Source organism: Pygoscelis adeliae, unplaced genomic scaffold (assembly GCF_000699105.1).
Source record: "Pygoscelis adeliae isolate BGI_AS28 unplaced genomic scaffold, ASM69910v1 Scaffold84, whole genome shotgun sequence".
Lineage (NCBI taxonomy): Eukaryota > Metazoa > Chordata > Aves > Sphenisciformes > Spheniscidae > Pygoscelis > Pygoscelis adeliae.
In genome coordinates, this window is record NW_008824754.1 from 183,876 (window position 1) to 204,343 (window position 20,468).

Genomic DNA, 20,468 nt, shown 5'->3' on the forward strand with positions numbered 1-20,468 from the left:
ATGGAGTATAAGCAGGCAGTCATGCAATTCAGTAAAAATCCTACATAGATTTTCTTTTGGGGAGGGAGGGGGAGGTGTCGAGAGCTTTGTTATTTATGACTATGGTGAAGTTCTCCAGCAAGGTTATTTACATCACTGAATTCCCATTACCTCTTGCTTTGCCTAAGGCCACTAACTTACTATGATTTGCAAGCATTAGCAAACAATGCCCGTATTCAAGTTCAGTGTATCCATTTCAACACAAAATGGTTGATATTGTATGCCAGAGTGGTGGCTCAGGACTCAAGGGGGCAGTTTGCACAGCTTAACGTGCTGGTTAAGTTCCCAGCAGTCTTAATTAGGCTAGGAATAAGAGACATGGTGAACATCGAAGTTTAAATGGAAAGCAAAAGGGTTATTCGAGAAGTCATTTCTTGGACAGCAGAGAATTTCAGTATGTTAAAAGAACTGTTGTCACCAAAGATAACTGCGTATTTTTATATGGGAGAATGACCATAATTTGTAAAGATCCTGCTGGTTAATAAAAACATCCCTAAAGACAGAAAGAGAAAGAAAAATAGCGACAAAGACGGTATGTGCGTTCATGTGCACTGGGCGGGGAGGGCATGTAAGGATGCAGGGAAGGGCGTTTGTTTTTCTAAAAAGAAAAACAAAAAATTCCTACACTAACATACAAAATATTTAAAATTTTCAAATATTCAAAGTAAATGCAATTGTTCATAAAGTATTTGTAAGCAGCTAACGGGCCATGAGCTTACACATACATGGAATGCGTATTTCCAATCCAACTATACAAGTGTTCTTTGAAAACTTTTGCAATGTGACTGATACTTAAAGGCCTTTTAATTAACATACTGATCTGCAAAACAACACATAAGATTATGTAAATTAAATGCTGCAAACAGAATTTTGCCTCAGGAATTGTACCAGCAAATTGGAATGAAAGAGACTGAAGCCACCAGTTACTTTAACCAAGGTTACTGACACAAATGATTTTATGCAAATGAAAGCATAAATTTTAAAGATTAAGAGATTTGCAACTGAAAGAGAGTATAATTATTAACACTTTAAAATATTCAAAGGTGACAATTTATTAAGTTTTATTTTGGAGGAGGGTTAAACAAAGTCAGGACATTTTTAATTATGTTCTTTAAAATTCATGGAAAGTCAATCTAACACATCTTACTGAAACCAATGCTCATATTTTTTGTTACCCAAGCTATGGTGGATATCCTTAACAAAATTCAGAAGCATTGCATATGTGCCAGTTCATTGACAAAACATGTTCTGTCAACATAAACCAGGCATCAAAGTCAAGAAACGTGTGTTTTTAAATAGACGGCATTCAGCCCCTCTTCTGATTCCCACTTCAGATCATTCTTCTCCTTAGAAACATTGAACATGGAATTTCCATTTCCAGACTTATTTTAACAAAGTCCACAAAAATCTCCTGCAGTCCTCAAGACATGAGAAGAGCAGCAGCTATCGAAGCACTCCATTGCTCCTGAGCAGATGGAGAAAGATTACTGCACCATAAAGAAACTCCTCAAAGAATCACACCACTCACGTTACACAAACATTGAAGATTTGCATGGAAGTGACCATGTGAGACCAACCTCAAACAATGCAGCTCCTCTGAAATAACCCTATTCAACAGAATATTGTAGTAAGATATGATAACTGATGCACTATTGAAATTTCCGTTGTGACTAATGATCTGATTTGCTGATCATTGCTCTATAGTGTGGAAAGGGTAGAAAAGATAGAGGAGGAGATTCAGAAAAGATCCTACTCCCACACTCATCTCTGGATTTTCCTGTAAAAATGCTATTAAAGTCAGTATGTCTTCTAATAGAATTTGTTTTAAGACAGAATAGTCTTAAAGACAGGACATTAATTGCAAAGTTTCACATGTGGACATGGCTCAAACCAACATAAAAAACTACCTTAGGAAAACCAGTCAGCTTTAGATGTAGCTAAAATAAATCTTATTCTGTCTTCAGCTTTCCCCACATTTCCTAGATGTAGTTTGATACTTCAGAATTACTTCCTGCTGCTTTACCAGAAACAATCACAAGTCCACATTTTCTAAAACAATTTTTCCTCATAAGAGCTCAGCTTCAAGAAAGGATTTTTTTCCTTTCACTTTTCCAACACCAATATTGTTTTCAGGCTGACCTGTATTCCATCCAAACTGACATTTACAAGCTGTGCTAGAAGTTGTCCTCCTCCGCTTTTCTAACCTTATTAGAGGCATAAGGAGCATATCACAGAGACAAGATTTCAAATGAACCACCTCCCCCTGAATGCCAAACCAGTGACTGTTTACACAATTAAAAAACTTAGTCTCAGCACTGTTTAAAAATCTATGTATCCTGTAACAGCATCACGTAAAGAACTTAGAGTCACGTGTTAACATTTGCCAGTTTACACAACGTTGTAGCTATACACCAGCACATCCATTATATCGGATTATAAACTTAAGTAAAAATATTTACTTATTTACAGTAAGACTTTTGAAATAATTTTTATACATAGCCACGAGACACGCTTTTTAACACAGAAAATACTTCTTCAAAATGTGGAAGTGAAAAATATAAAAACAATTATTATTTCAGACTGTATGTGCGAAGGTACGGTTTTTGTTTTGCATCACAGAAACTGTGAAAAAGGAGAAGCTAACTCTAATATTTTCCAAAACAACTCACTTTTGTACAGAAAAAGCTGTTTATAATTTTTAGACCAAACTTTTTTTGCTCCCAAACTTTCTGTGGAACTAGTATTTAAGCACTGGAAACACACGATTGACTTTTATTTTGACAGCTTAGAGTTTTTAAAGGAGCAAAATGATTTCTGGGCTGAAACTACTGCTCTGCTTAATTATCATTATCTTATAAATGACATCAGGAACAATATCAGACTAGAACTGGTACTAATATACTACGATTGGATATAGGCCATTAAAAGCATGAAGGACTTAATTTCAACTGAAACATTTGGAGCACAGAAAATAATAATTAAATAGAATATAATTATATATAATATAAATATAATGTAATTAATCAGAAACAATGCACGCTCATTCCACCAGCCAGTTCTATGCTAAGATTAACACTGTGTTGTTAAAAAAAAAAAAAAATCACAAACCAGCAGGATAAACTTAAACTTTGTAAACTGTATTCTTCTCAGAAATGCTTTCATTCTGCAGATTTTGAACACAGAATTGAAGTTTTCTTCTTCTATAAAATGAAATCAGTACTCCAAGACTAGTTTTCATAATACTTTATCAATCCCAGAAACCGTAAAGAAACAGCTTGACAACAACTATCATCAGCACAATAACTGGAAGATTTTTAAGTAGGACTGCCAAAACCTCAAAAAATAAAGATTCCAAAATTCTATACACTAAAATTTCCCAGTTTTGTTAAAAGGCAGTAGAGAGACATAATTAAAGTGCGTATTTACAGATTTTAGCCAATGCACTCAGCAGTTCTGCTGATCCACCGACGTCTATATCTTTGACTACGCACAAACGCCTTTGCCCATTTCCTCTGTGCTCCAACAAGAGCAAGCCGATTAAATTTTGTGCGTTCCTGGTAAATCTGGTATCTGACAATAGGTCATTACAACTGTTCCCCAAAACATCAAGAGTTTGCAGAGAACCCAGCTCAAGAACACCTTTTCTTCATTCTTTATGCCTCAGCTCGCCATTTGATAAAGCAGATACGTTAACAGCCCACTGCCTCAAATACTGTCTTGTTGTGCAGCACTCCCACGGACAGTAGGATATCCACTTTCAAGCTCCAGCAGAGGACTTCAGGGTTTGGGGCAAGGGAAGGAGTGATGAGCCTGCAGCAGCATTTTACCCACATCACTGAACACCTGGGGCATTTCCCTCCTGCCAGCAGCACCTGGACCCTGAGCATTGTTCTGAAGCAGAGGTGAAGATGCAAATGGCAAATATTGCTGGAAATGGAAAAGAAATCCCTCCCTTCTGAAGAAGTTTCCATTTCTACACCTACATTATCACATAAAGAGAAAGGATTACTTTTGTTTAAGGTCCCACCTCAACTTCTTCAGCCCTCGGATTGCATTTCCCCCCCCACTTCTCCCACAGTAGACCCATCTCCCCTTCTTCCCAAATCTCACAAACTCAGAAGCTCAAGAGGGCAGCAGAAACTGCCAGGTAACAGGGACTGCTGCTGAGAGAGGAGGATAATACCTGCGTTTCTTGAAGGTTTGAGGAGGAAAATGTGACTGCCTGACAATGTAAAGATCTGAGAGAAGGGAAGAGGGCTGCTGAGATTGTTGTGAAGCAGGAAGAGCAGAAGACTCTCGCTCTCACAAGCCTCTTCCAGAAGACCTCTGAAACCCTTTCCTTCCACCAGGAAAACCCACAACTTTCTTGAAACACTACTGGGATTTCACCTGCTGGGAAGTCTTGAACTCGCTCTTGACCCATCTGTCTATCAAATCATTGGCCACAGCAATTCTCGCAATCAGAAATACTATACGCACTAGAGATGGGTGTCTGAGAGCTCTTCAGAACCTGAAGTATTACTTTCATCTCAATTACTAACTAGCAAAGAGTTAACTACAAAAGTCAACTAGCTTTCTTTAGCACTTAGTCTATTTCTGATACGAAATTCTGCATAAGCTATAAGCTTTATCCGAGAGGTAAATTTCAAAATTGGTTTGCAATATTGACATTTTTACTAATTCTAGAAAGTCAAACAAGTAGTTATTCACTGTAAAAGATCACGTTAAAGGAGCATAAAAGTAAGTATTACGTTGAGCTTCTAACGAGATACACTGGAAAGTTCAAAAATGCAGAGCAGCTTTGCACAGAAAGTAAGAGACAAAGTATTAAATGTTTTCTCTGACTCTTGCCAAACGTCCTGCCCTGCAGTGATGGATGAAGTTTCCTGAGGCTAAGATGCCAAAGCCAATTAGCCATGTCAATCCACAAGAACGCCAGCTGCCAGGATCTAACTTTATTACTGTATTACTTAAAAGTGAAGACATCAGCAATGTTTAAGTTCACATGACTCCTAATTTTAAAACCTGCCTTTTAAAGATTTAGGGTGGGGGTAGTGACAATGACCTTAAGTTTCAACCTTTTAAAATCATCATAGAGTGCCATGAATTATCCATAATTTGATTATGTGAAGTATTCTGTTAATCAAATTAGTCTACATTATGCTCTATTCAAAAGAAAATAAGACTTCAGCTTATTTCCCTCCTCATATGAGTTTTATGTAATGTTTATATTTAAAAGTAGCAATTTATTTCAATATTGCCTGTTTCAGTTGCCAAACTGCCTATCCCACAGAACATGATATGTGCAAAGTATATAGCTTACCCATTTATGGCATCTCATTCTGAATTCCAAAATAAAATTTTTGGAAAGTGTCTTGAGCATTTATCGACTAGAATAAAACATGCCCAAGTCTTGATTATTTGAAAACATCTGCATTTAATTTCTAAGCAAGGAGTTTGGAAATGTTGATCATACAATACACTTCCCTGCACACAATAAACTCAATGATTCTGTAAAGGGTAAAATTTTTCTTCTGCTTAGGTGCCTTTGGAACAGATCTGAACACTACTGTCAGGCATCAAAAAGCAGTCATTTCTTTTGAAGAACTTCCCAACTACTCAGAAAAATTTGCTCCTTTTCAAGTAGTCTACCTTAACTTTATTAACATCTTAATAGAAACCATTTTGGCTTTTTGCTACTACATTTACATTTCCTTTACTTTACCACTCCAGTCCACAACTGGCACACGGTATTAACTGTTCGGTACCCTGGGGATGCTGAGAGAATGAGACAAAAACAGAAGTACGACGAGGTTAAGAACAGTTACAAGTCTTCTGAGAAGAGAAAATTAGCTTTCTTTTCCACATTCTTATTCAAAACTGGGTTTAGTTAGCTTTAATTATTTCTAAGCTGAAATTTTTTAATAATTTCTGCAGACACATGTATATACATACCTAGGTATTACAGAAAATAATCATAGAATCATAGTATCATTAAGGTTGGAAGAGACCTCTAAGGTCATCGAGTCCAACCGTCGACCCAACACCACCATGCCCACTAAACCATGTCCCTAAGCGCCTCATCTACCCGTCTTTTAAATACCTCCAGGGATGGTGACTCAACCACTTCCCTGGGCAGCCTGTTCCAATGTTTAACCACTCTTTCAGTAAAGAAATTTTTCCTCACATCCAATCTAAACCTCCCCTGGCACCACTTGAAGCCATTTCCTCTCATCCTATCGCCAGTTACTTGGGAGAAGAGACCGACACCCACCTCGCTACAACCTCCTTTCAGGGAGTTGTAGAGAGCAATGAGGTCTCCCCTCAGCCTCCTTTTCTCCAGGTTAAACAACCCCAGCTCCCTCAGCCGCTCCTCATAAGACTTGTTCTCCAGGCCCTTCACCAGCCTCGTTGCCCTTCTCTGGACACGCTCCAACATCTCAACGTCCTTCTTGTAGTGAGGGGCCCAAAACTGAACACAGTATTCGAGGTGCGGCCTCACCAGTGCCGAGTACAGGGGCACGATCACTTCCCTGCTCCTGCTGGCCACACTAGTTCTGATACAGGCCAGGATGCCACTGGCCTTCTTGGCCGCCTGGGCACACTGCTGGCTCATGTTCAGCCGGCTGTCAACCAGCACCCCCAGGTCCTTTTCCGCCAGGCAGCTTCCCAGCCCCTCTTCCCCAAGCCTGTAGCGCTGCATGGGGTTGTTGTGGCCCAAGTGCAGGACCCGGCACTTGGCCTTGTTGAACCTCATACAGTTGGCCTGGGCCCATCGGTCCAGCCTGTCCAGATCCCTCTGCAGAGCCTTCCTACCCTCGAGCAGACCAACACTGCCGCCCAACTTGGTGTCGTCTGCAAACTTACTGAGGGTGCACTCGATCCCCTCGTCCAGATCATTGATAAAGATCTTGAACAAGACCAGCCCCAAAACTGAGCCCTGGGGAACACCGCTCGTGACCGGCCGCCAGCTGGATTGAACTCCATTCACCACAACTCTCTGGGCCTGGCCGTCCAGCCAGTTTTTTACCCAGCGCAGAGTACACCTGTCTCAGCCGTGAGCCGCCAGCTTCTCCCGGAGAATGCTGTGGGAGACGGTGTCAAAGGCCTTACTGAAGTCCAGGTAGACCACACCCACAGCCTTTCCATCATCCACTAGGCGGGTCACCTGGTCATAGAAGGAGCATTAGAAGAGCTTAAAATTAGTAAGAGCTAGTTCTCAATTATTGATTCTACCTGTCAGAGTGCAAACCAAAGAAAAAAGAGACCACCATGAGTAACGAGTACATTCTAGTTATGCAGACCTTTGAATTCGTAAGCCTTCTGTTTCATTAGGATTTTTTTTCCTTCATTTGAGATGTTTCTGAAAGACAACTTCTTATTTTGAGGCCTTATTTTTCAAAATAATCTAAGTGCCATTGGTGGCTGAGAAAGCTGTATTTCATTACCATTTAATTATAGAGTATTAACGATTGCCTATTGAAATTATATAACAAAAAAACCCACATTTCTCACTCGAGCACACTGTCTTCAAGTCTAACGTGTGATTAGCTTTCTTCTTTGAGATTTGCTTTTTAAAATCTAAAGGATAAAAACCCATCAACCTTGGTTCTTTTTCCTGAGTTTGGTAAACCAGATCACATTCAAGTCCTCTGTCATTGTCAAAAGGTGCATTTGTGATGCTTGACTGTCCATGCTGTGACACCAGCCATACCCCAAGTGTCATTCTGAGAACAAGCGGCTGACTCTGTCTGGCTTTAAACCATGAGACAGAGTAAATGATGTGAAGGCCATAGAACAAATGTCGGATGAGCTCCACCTGAGTATGCCTTCTATGAAATGGAAAAGATGCAAGTTCTTTGTTTTCTACCTCATTTTTCCAAGAAGATCCAGGCAGTAAAGACGCAGAAGCTACGGAAGAGGCTCTCCTCCTAAATCCAGATAATAAAATAGCAGAAAAATACCATTCTGCAACAGAAGGCAGGACTTGTCAAGGAACATCGCATGACCCAACAGAAGCAGAAGCAAACAGCTCTTCACAAAATCCCAGGTTACAATGTGGGCAAAAACAGTAGCAAAAATGCCACTATTAGAAGTGGGGATTCAGGACCCTCAGCTGAGCTTCAGACTTGAGATGTGTTAAGGAGGAAGCATATATTAGAACTGTAGCCTCAGGGAAAACACTAGTGAGTTGATATAAAGGTCTAAACTGATACCAGAGAAGACTTGTTAGTAAGTGACTCAACCACTTCCCTGGGCAGCCTGTTCCAATGCTTGACAACCCTTTTGGTGAAGAAATTTTTCCTAGTGTCCAATCTAAACCAAATATCAAAGTAATTGTGCTGTTCTAACAACAACTTATAAAACAGAGAAAATAACACGACTTACTACTCTAAGAACAAAGTTAGCCTGCAAGAAGGAACTAAGCAACGGTTTTACTTCAACTGACACACTATAGACTCAAAAGGTGACAACGCAAGAAATGAAAGGGGTATCTACTCTGGACACCATTAGAGAATAAATACACATGGTCCCTGCCAGCTGCTGCTGTAACCAAAGCCACTGTCACCCCAGAAAAGGGGCACAGATAACAGTGACAAAGCAAGGAAGAGATGGTGGCAGAAGGACCGCTAGCACCCTGGGAGACAAGTGTCTCAAGCCTTTACTTGATGCACTTTCAGTTACAGAAATTACTTCTGAAATGTTAGAAAACTTAAAAAAAAAATCCCAGGTATTCCTATCTCAGCTAATATGCTAAAAAAATAGGTAAGCTCCCCCATCCCAGCAGTCCTTGTGTAATATTAATACTAGGAATCACATGAAAGCACACAACAAAATTTTAATTATCTAAAAAGAAAAGGGAGGGGTGGTCAAATCCATTTTACTAGAACCCAGCGCTTCTAAAAACTTTAAAATATGTACTGAGTAAAAGTAAATCCATCTGCCCTCCTTCATTCTGGATTGTCTCCATCTTTTGACTAAAACTGAATTGTTCCCAATGGAGAAGAAAAGGAGCCGGTCGGTGCCTTGTTTATAAAATGTCAGTTTAGTAAGTTTAAACAAAACATTTTCTTGTGTTACAATAAACAAACTGTGTAACCAAATATAATCATTTGCCAAAACAAATGGGACATGTTAAATACCTATTATTTCACAGAATTATCAATGAAGAAGTGACAATCATGAACTTTTTTTTTATTTTAAAGGATACTTCTGAAATGGTACACATTGTTTTATAGCATATAACAGCCCTAGGTGGTAATTTCTCAGAGCTGCAACGTATGCAAATGACAGAAACATGATTTTATAGTCAAACAGCACATTACTCAAAAAAAAAAAAACCCACAAACCTTCAACCTGTATTATCCATACTATCCTCCCACATTTAATTGCGACTGGCACAAGGTGTTTCTTGAAACATCCGTAACAACTCAGACGCATTGGCAATTTTGTACAGAAAGCACTTGATAAGCTGTTGAGAAAAATCACTCAGGAATGCTCAGTGTCAGAGCGCTTCTTGCGTGCAAGTACCTTCCTTTACAGTATTGCCAGTTTGCCTTTAGCAAAAACTTAAAACTACAGGACCAGCAAAAGCACAGCTTAAAAGCGGATTTCTGTTACTGCTTTTTCTCTTGCCATAGCAAGTCTCACTCCTCTTTCTTTCATCCCTCCATGTATCACACCCACAAAGCATGAAACAATAACAACAAATCTAGTGTATACGGAAAGTGATATTGGAGGGCCCTTGGCCTCAAACATTTGAACCATGTTTTATATTGTGCCATATCTCTGCCAAGCTTGGTATCTACTTTGCTGCCTGTGTGTGCCATATATCTTAAATTAGGCTAATGGCTTTGATTTTTTTTTAAATATTGCAAAGCATGAAGATTTAGTGATATTTTGAATCACAATGACTTCCATCCTGTAAAAAAACTTACAAATATCTGGAGTTAAAGCTGACTGAAGAGCACTAGATACACATTTCTCCATTAGATCCTGAGGGATTTCTTTTTAAGTCTGTGCTTCAGCATTTTTGCATGCTCCTAAACCAAATATTTCAAGCTTTAAGAGCATGGCTTACATGCGGCCTTCACATTGACTGGTTGGAATAAACAAAGATACAGCCAAAATGAACCCAGATTTAGTCTATTTATGCAACTGAAAAATAATTCAACTGTGAAACTACTTGGACTACTTTAAAACTGCAATAAACTTTGTGCTCAGTTGTATTACTTGTTCTCTATCGTATACAGAAGCAGAGCATCACCCACTGGAATGCCTTTGATCAACTCATTCAGTTCAGTATTTGTTTAATGTGAACAGTATTTCTTAGTAACTCCAACTATTTCTTAATTGGACTTGAAATACAAATGAAAAAAGTACTTCTGAAATAGCAGACACAGGGAAGGGAAGGAGCTGGTATGTCTGAAGGGAACAGCAACGAGGTAAGCAGGCTCTCAGCTTCATTAGCAGGCTGTTAAAGTGAACATGGTCACAGCAGCTCTCAGAGGTTTTCCAAAAAAACATCACAAGTTTGGATGTACAAAATTTTGAAGGTCTTCCCTTACTGCACCCTTCTTACACTCTTGACTGTCCTCTCAGCATTTCTATTCATTATCACTGGTCTTTAATGTATGATCACCACATCGCACTGCATCTGGGAAAACGTACCCTTCCTCCCATACTTTGCTTTCGTATTACTGATGACAAGCATGGCTGTGTATTTCTTACTTTAAAACAGTATCTCTTCCTTGGTATATGAGGACCTATGTGTAATACTTCATAAATGGCAGATGCACTGATGACCTAACATCAGCATAGCGATAAATAAAACACGGGATCTTCATATTTCTGTGTAAACTTCATCCAGACGCAATTGCTGACAACAATTTCTCCAACTCCCATATCCAGGACTTCAATAATACCCTCTCTCTCTATCTCTCTGGGCTCTTGCTAAATTTCTCTTCATAGTAATTGCAACAAAATTCATCCTTTCCTTTCCCCACAAATGCACCATTTTCTTTATCATCTGCTCACTGCTTTAACTAGAACAGACTCTACGTTTTCTCATCTTTCTTCCACTTGTTCTATCTGTAACACTCCCACAAACCAATTGCCACTACGTCAGTCCAACTCCAGACCCTTCATGTCTCTTGCCACAATAAATTCTCATTTCTCATCTTTAGATTGTACTTCTCTGCCTCCTTTTCTTCCTATCTTTCTTGTCTTACTTTTCAAATTTATACCTTTCCACTCCCTAAGGCTCTCTCTACAGCTGGGCCAGATTCCTACACCTCTTCCTCCCATCACACTCAAGAACCAGTCCTCAACAGCATCACTCTCCCTTTTGCATCCAGCTGCCTTATCTTACGCTTGAGCTTTACATTGTTTAACCTGTGACCCTCAAGAGCAACTTGTTAATATTAACATTTCCAATTTTGTAAGTACAACAGCATACATTAGAAGCCATAGTATAAAACAAAGAAAGCCTTTGATACAGTGATGCACAGTTTGCATTTCAAACATAGCACATGAAGAAACTTCCATTTTTTTCTGATAAAGGAAAAAAAAACACATTTTGTAGTTCAGCATATGCTAGGATAACTGCCTCTTTGGTGTAGCATTTCAATGACAACATTATCAATTTTCCTAAATTTTTGTTTTTCAAAAGTTTTATATCAAATTTGCCCTAGTCCAGATTAGTGTCTTCCTATCTTGCATACTGAAGGCAGCTAGTGTCTTCCTATCTTGCATACTGAAGGCAGCCTTTGTTTGTTTTGTTTGCAACACAAAAAAAATTCGTAATCCAAAGACTTGGTTTCTTCAACTTAAAAGCAACAACTCAACTGTTGAGCTGTTCACAATGAAGTATACCATAAGTATTTTGAAACAGAAGATATACGTCTTACGGGCAGTCATCAATATTACCTACTTTTCCAGATAAAAATAACTGAAGAGATTACATTTCACTTTCCACCTTTTGTTGGAATCTTGGGGTTCCTTTTGATCTCAAATTATCCATGAAGGATCATCTTATATGTTCACTACCAATGCATCTCTTACGATCCTAGAAGTCTCTTGAATTTGTGCAATCCAAAATAGAACTTGAAAGGCTCCGTGCTTCTGTGTAGTCCACAGCACTGACTACTGCTGCTTGACTCCGGGGTATTACAGAAACGTCAGGTCTCAGACTGTAGCTAGTTAAAAATTCCCAAACCCACACGTTCAACAATGTTAGGGCTCAGGCATATTAGTTTACTTCTAAAAACTTCGACTGACATCCAGCGAGAAGCTCAGAAGTTGATTTTAGACTCTGCATATCAAAATTAATACTACAGATCCTTCGCTCCTATACTTATTTCTAGTTCTTATCTTAAAAAAAGGAGAAAAAAAAAAGAAAATCCAAGCTCCAAAGTGCATTGTTGTATAGCTTCAATTTAGCAGAAGGCTACTCTAAGAAAGCATTTTTATTCGATTTTTCCATAGAGCATAGATAAGCTAAACAGCTTATTTCTAATCTGTCATTTTATTGTGTAAGCAGCAAGGAAACGCAACTGGGGAGTTCGGATTCACATAAATCTATAATCACTGACTTATTTAAAATTAGCCAGGACACTTATTCGTATGTTTCTAGTAGCTCCAGACTAAGTATCAATAAAAATGTCACCTTTAGAACAAGAGTCCTTAGACCCACTTAGCAGCCATTCATAAAGACTTTAACACACCTTTCCCCTTTTCACTAAGTAAATTCATTTCTGAGGACAAATTGTCACACGTTGCCAACAGGAGTAAAATTTTCTGATTTAAAAGCCCTAATATGGCTATAAAAAGTCACTGCAGCAACAGTCATGGTAATTGCTTATAATAACCAATAAACCTAATTACAATTACCTCCTGTCTGTCTAACCAGGCAAAAGCACACATGAAGAATCACAGAAAAAACCTCAATTATTATTGCTCAGGCTGCAAAACACAGTTTAGCAAAACGTGAAACAAAACAAAGGAACACATTTAGTTCGATGAATATCTTAATAGGTCCTGACACTAGTTTTACAGAATGTAAGAAATGCAATGTAATTTCACAATCTACCTGCCATCACTAATGATTAAAATTTGCCAGCTTTCAGAATGGAGCATGCCGCAATCTAAAGATGACAGGAATAAATGTCTTAAAAGCTTAGTAAATTTCTAAGTGAATCTTATCAAAGCATATAAAGGTCTAAACCAAAGACAAGCAACACAAACAGGGAAACATTTACAGTGATTACACAGCTTGCCAACAAGGTAAGTATGTCATGATCAAGGGCAGTTTACAAAGCAAACCCTGGTAGCCCTAAGTTCACCAAATATTTGTGACTAAAATAAACCACTATGCTGAAGAGAATATCCATCACATTTAATGGCATCAATAAAGCGTAACTGCATCAGTTGGCTTTTCCCTTATAACACCATGCAACATCATGTGAACTGTGTGGCATCGCAGCTTAAGAGCTGTGAACGTGATGACAGCTTTCGAAGAACTGGGATACTCAGAGGTGCTGCTAATTAAGCACACCTATTTCACCCTTCTCTTGAAAGTCCATCCCCAATGACATGCCTAACTAATTATCACCATTTTTATAACCTATGTTTCCTGAACGAGGACTTTCTACACAGTTGCTCTTTTGAATTCAAGGAAAACTTCAAATCTTTCAAGGTTAACGTATCCTTGTAGGAATCCAACTTTGTTCCCACGTGTTATTGAGGGTCTGAACATCTAATTAATTAAATTTCAGGAAAGGGATTTTTCATCTTTTCAAATTAGGAAAAAAACTTTACAAAGAAAAGAAATCCTGAAGGATACTGTATGAGCCATCCAAGTCAAGCAGCTATAAAAGTTAAAATGGTACTTGACAATAATAAAATTAATGGCAAGAATTAATTTCTTCTCTTCTGAAGTCTGTAAGCTCCACTCATGAGTCTGTCTGTAATGACAGGCAGTATATGAACGCAGAATAGCCCAAGAAACAATTTCTGCCTAAAATAAATTGTTAAACAGGAGAATTTGAGGGAGAAGTTTGTAATGGGTTTGGCAAACGCATATAGGGAGTTTCCAAGATATTTACCTGCTAGCAAACAAATGATGTCACCTCCTTCCAAAAGCCCCCCTTCCCAAAATCTTCAGAATTACAAGAGTCACCATCAATGACTTCACAAGGATGGAAGAGAAGGTATCATTTTTATCACCCTAACCTGTACTGCAAGACATTGTCTCCTCACTTGTACTCATGAATCTTTTCATCATCATCAGAGTTCCACACCTGCACGACTCTGCTGAGGCCCCAGCAAATTGTTACAGTAGTCTGGACACAACTCTTAGGTTGTTTCCTTTCCCTGTAGTTTCCGTGACTCTTTACACAACTCAAACTGAGTTGTATAAAAACCTCAGATAATTCTTTTGGCATAATAAAATCAGTTCTAAAGGACTATGATCATGTAACAGAAGTATTACATATTTAGAAAAAATTAATGCATGAAGCATCATTTAGATACATTCACTACTGTTATGTATTTGAATGAGATTATAAGCAATGTGACACACAAAAAAATTAAATCTATACAACCATGTGGTAAAAATGTTTGCACGTGCAATATTTGATATGAGTTTGAGAAACAATTACGAAACTGAAGTATATGGTGTTGGATTACTTGTCCGCAAAATAATGAACATTAAAAGTACCAGATGCCATTCTACTATGGAGGGGATATATAAAACCACCCATTTTCCTGGGGCTATGATACAAGAAATTTTGAGCATAGCACAATGAAATACATTTCAGCCCCTGCTTTACAGCTACTTCCAAAAGACCTATGGTCACAATTTGCTCTTAAGATAATTTTATTTACCTATTAACACATAATTCTTAAAGAAAAAGAAAAATCCTGGAAGCATTAAAAAGGCAATGAATCTCAGCATCCATTTTTAAACAAGATATATTTCCAATGGATCTGATGTATTTTTATTCTTGAAATAAAGGACTACTTACTTGATTGGCCATGTAAATTGTGAGGAGACCTCTCCTATAAACAGAAATGATAAAATTAGTGAATAAATTAAACATTTTTTGCACACTGAAGAAAAACACTTTAAGCATTAATAATATTTTATTAGCGAAGACAGTTTAAAAAAACAGATTATTGGTGAAGGATGAATCATTACCACCCTATAGAAAAATACATATAAAACCAAAAATAGCACCTTGATAGCACAGTATCCAAAGCGGTGAGGAATTACATGAACCAAGTTATATACAGCAACTTGCTACTGCACAAGTCCTGAAACCTTCCTGAAGGGACAAGGCACCTTGAATTACACAGCACTTATCACAAAATAAAAGCCTACACATGAGCTGGTAACGTAAGCATACGAACCGTGGCCAAAGCCTATGTTAAACTGTGAATTTACAGAAAAATGCTTGTGTGTAAGTTTCTGTTTTGTGATCAGTGCTATGTAACTCAAGGCATCTTAGCCCTTCTGCTTACATTATCATGAAAAGTGTTTTCTACTGAGACCGATGATGTAGACATCTTGGCTCAAACCAGTATGCCCTGCCTTTTCTAGTTGAGAGTCACAATGCCAACAGCGCCGTGGCACAGCTGCCACCGTTTTCTCTCCTAACCTTTATCTATTTTTTTTTCTTTTTTTTTCCCTTCTATTTTCGGATCTGTCCCTATGTCTCAGCCCATAGCTCACACTGCTGTTTAGATAGCGTAAGTGTAAACCTGAGCTCGCGCTCTCACACTTTTGCTGATGCTACTGCAGCACAAGACCAAAACTGAACTCTTGACTATGCAGATGTGAGCTGCTCCAGTATCAGACTGTCTTAGATGTCACTGAAGGGTCCAGATGAAAAAAAACAGTTATTTTCTGTACATCTTTCACAAGTCACCATCGACCTTGAGAAAGTGGAAAGCCTTACCACTGCGGATTTGCTTTGCCCTCGTTCCTTCCTCCTCTTCTGCAAATATTAGCTTAGAGACTATGGGCAAAGGTTGGAAAATTCAGTTTCAGTATTTCTTATTGGAATGGTGTTGTTCTTGATTTTACTGTCAGCCTTGTAATATTTGGGGGTTTTCTTACTGTCCCCACTGCTGTTACATGCAAAACTTGAAAATAACATAGAAGGCACCACATGTTTAACCATTAAAGTTTCTCAGTACGGAACTGAGTTTATAGCCTGATCTCACCTTTGTCTTCACATCATTCAGGATTTTTTTATATTGCTACTACATGAGTAACAGAAAGTCCAACCCAGGTTTGTATGTTCCATTTTGTCATGAGACTAAGTTTTCAAGCATTCATAGGGTGCTTAAGAGAATGGTATGTTAACTGAACATAACCTGCTATCACATCAGTTGAATAAGCAAGCAAATCAAAATCACAGGGAGCAGGAAACAGAGAAATTCCTATTGCATAGTTCCCAGGCTTCAACCATCCGAAAAAAAAGTTTATTCAGTATTTTCTGACCCCATGTTTAGGCGTTTATAACTTTTCCAAGTTGCATCCAGATCAAGGTTTTTCACAGCAGGTATCTAAGATACAAGGGGTACATTCCACTTTATAAGCTTCAGTGCTTTCACATCACGTTGAATTTGCGGGAAGCAATGATGCACCATCCTGAGTTCCACAAGTTTCTCTCTATTCACAGGGAAGATTCAAATTCAGCTTAAGTTCAAAATTTTAACTAGCAAAATCAGGTTTGTTTTGTTTTAAAAAAGCAGAGTTACAAATCTGTTCTTTGTATACCTTCTCCACCTAGTACTGCTCTGTGCCAGGTATTAGAAACAAGACTCTAGCACAGAAACCTAAGAAAAAAAAGCCTGAATCTAAAGCTTTGGTGAGGATGAGGCACACAAGAAACAAAAAGACAACAGATAGGGAATAAGGTCTGTAAATGTTAAAGCAGAGACACCTCTACAACTTGTACTAAAGCATCAAAATACTGCATGATGTCTCTGACCAGGAAGGGGTGAAAATTCACCTCATATAATAAATGAATTCAACTTTCAAGCTGGTCTGTCAATAATCACCTAGTCTTTCAACTGATTAGCTCAGATGATAAAATAATATTGGTGTCCTGACCCTTCTGATTAGCAAACTGTCAGCCGATACAGTTCTGTGTACTGTAAATTTTATTTTAATTTGTTCTCGTGGGGAAAAATACTGGGTATTTCATGTTTCTTGGATTTTTTTTTTTTTTACCCCTGTAATAGCATTACAAGTTTAGGATAAATATCCAAACACCCAGCTGTTTGGAAACACAGAATTAAGTTTACCCATGAGAGCTAACTTGGTAACTCAATACACTTTGAGTATTCTCGAAAACATCAGAACTGCAGTAACGACCTGCAGTAACACACCTACCTGCAAGAAGCTACCACCGGCTACTGAGTGACAGATGCAGCTTTAAGAATATAGTGTGTGCATTCACGATTGTATTACGTACAGCGTGCACAAAACAGCATGACTATTGTACGTGCACATAATTTACTTGGTGGATTCTCTCCTTCAGTCTCTACGTCACCCAGGCAGGGACGACATGCAGGCAGGGTCTTTTAGCCTCCCACTGAATTTTTAAGTACTAAAAAACCTAAGAATTTGATCTAACAAAGTTTTAGCTTCTATTGTGGTCCCTTTTGGCTAAGCGCAAAATGCAACTCACCAACCGCAAAGACAAAGAAAGGAAAAGGGGCTAGAGAAGAGGAAGGAAAGAAATCAGAGGCTGCAGTGCAGCTGCAGTGAAACCGATGCAAGAAATAGGTGATCGGGAGGAGGGAAAACATGCAGACAACAAATGCACACACGGAAGTAACTTCCAGAGCTGAAAATACAGAAAGTTGCTAGATGACGTCATCTGAAACTGCCTGTGGCAAGCCCGTCTTTATCTGCTGCTGTACTGGCTAACTCCAAGCAGAAAGTTTTCTTCCTCCAAATTAATTCTGTGACCATTTTAAAAATAAATAGCCCCATGGTTTTTTTTTTGGGGGGGGGGGCAGGGGAAGGACTCTTCCTGGCCCTGTGCAAATATGATCCAGCAAGCCTAACCCAACCCTGAACTCGACTGTTAAAAAGTGGGTGGAAGTTCAGAAAATGTCACGCTATTTTGTAGCAATGACAGCTGATAGAAAACAGGACAGAAAGATGGAGGTAGGCCAAGCAAAAGGGTCACTGGTACAACCCAAGGACTGTATTAAAACTGCAGCTGGTAAATAAGAGAATATAACTGGGAAATGGTATTACAAGAGCAGGAAATAATTAAACAACAAAAATAATTAGTCAGCCATGTTTAACCACCTGCTTTGGGGAGGTTTAAAGATACTAATAAATGGCTAACATTTCACCCCCAAAGTCCATGAACCAGTGTTGAACGTTACTGTCAGGAGCACCAACGTCAGCAGGTAGTTACGCCACTGATGGTCCAACAAGGTCACTATGGGAAAGCCCAAGCAGATGCACACAAATCCTTACTGCCCCTTCCTCCTCCATCGTCTCTGTCTCACGCCATTTTCTTCCAGAGGCAACTCTCATCAAGATCTTCATTTTGGCTTCCCACTGCCTCCCTCTCACCTCTTCAACTGATAGTAGCTCCCATGCCCTGCTCTGTTTCTAATGATACATGTGATCTTTAATTCGGGAAGGAAAAACACAAGCTAGGGGCAAAATTCATGAGCGGCAGATCAGGGCTGAACCAGGACAAGGATGTAAGTCAGCATCCAAGAGAGTTGCATCTGTGGGACAAGAGATAGGATGGCATGCCCTGGTCCATCCTGCCAGTCTGTGCGTTAAGTTAAAGAACTGTAGAAAAACTGTTCTGAAAAAGCCTTAACAAGATACCTTAACTGGTGTCTTTTACCTGAAAAGGAGGATTGCATGACAGCAACCACATTTTTGAATTACCTTTTAATTCAAGTACCAAAGAGCAGTAGTGTTTAGCATACTTTTCATTTTGTTTCTCCTTTTTTTTTTTCTGCAATTCACACTTTCACATGAATTTTCGTATATGCCTGTTAGAGAACTGAGCCGGCAACGTCTCAGAGTTTAGTTATTCAGCACAGGTCACGTCATCTGTGGCTGAACAATTCCAATCTCATGGATTCCACTTTTAATGTTTAAATTACAACAGACCACAAGCTTCCAGAAGATAATCCTCTTGTTCATTTATACCTTCCTCAAAGAAAAGTTTCACTTGATAAAATTTGCTTTTCGAACAACTTGGTAATGTTCAGACCAAATTCTAACAGCAATAGCTCTTAAACTATGGCCTATAAACCTCAACAGAGAACCACATGTTTTTGTGATTGCACTGCCCAGAAGAAAGAGTCTAAAATAACTGTTAAAAAAAAAAAAAGCTATAGGATAAAAATAGCAAGGAAGCCTAGCAGTGTACTGGGCTATATTACCAGAAGTGTAGGTAGGAGGTCAAGGGAAATGATTAATCCCCTTTACTTGGCACTCACTACACCACACAGAGCACTGCGTCTGGTTTTGGTCCCCGATACGAAACAGGCATCGATCAACCGGCAGGGAGGACCATGAGCATGGCCGGGGAGATTTTGACTTGACCTGAGGAAACAGCATGTTCTCCATCAAGACAGCCGAGCACTGGAACAGGGACCCAAAGGGGTTGTCGGACCTCTGTCCCTCAGAGGTTTGCAAGGCTGACCAGACAAATCCCTAAGCAAACTGGTCTGAACTCAGTGCTGGTCCTGCTCCGAGCAGGAAGCTGCACTAGCTGACTTCCCAAGGCTCATCTGAACTATTCTATCATTCTACGGAAAAAAAAGGTAGAAAGCAACTTCAAAATATCATACATAATTTTTTCCACAGATTATAAAATCTGAAGAGATTACAGTGATAAGTAATCTGGCTTCCTAACTAATATAAAACACAAACTTTTCTTTAATGAATTAGCCACTTCTTTAAAAAGGTCAAACTTGTCTTTAAGTATTTCCAATGAAGTCACCACAACCACTGAGAAGTTATTCTAATGCTACTTACCTTTACCTCCACTGTAACGCTACAGAGTCCGACTAAGTCACCCACATACCATTTCTTAAACGAAACTGGAGCTCCTTCAGTTTTTCCACAATGTTCCCTAAGATTTTAATCATACTCATGGCTCTTTACTGAAACTGTCCCAATTTTTCAGAACTCATTCTCAAGGACTTAAAAGTGAAAATACAGGAAATAAAAAACAGATTAAAGATTTCCTATTCTTTGTTTAATCAGTCGTATTTTAAAGTCAAAGAAATCACTAAGTACCACTCTCAGACTTTGAATGCATCTGCCTGTGAGCAAGGTATTTATATTTTCATGTAAGTGCTGTAAATTCTGGAAAACTTATTTGATTGAGGCCAAAGTCCAATTCCCCTTACACGAGTTAAAAATC

The 20,468-nt window shown here is 38.8% G+C and overlaps 1 protein-coding gene across 1 annotated transcript in view; it reads right to left on the reverse strand.

Moving 5' to 3' along the window:
• Positions 1 to 20,468, reverse strand: part of TMEM135 (transmembrane protein 135) — a 174,991-nt gene that overhangs the window by 129,475 nt on the left and 25,048 nt on the right. The window contains 1 exon segment of the mRNA XM_009323476.1: positions 15,066 to 15,099. Within this exon segment, the coding sequence (XP_009321751.1) occupies positions 15,066 to 15,099 (34 nt within the window).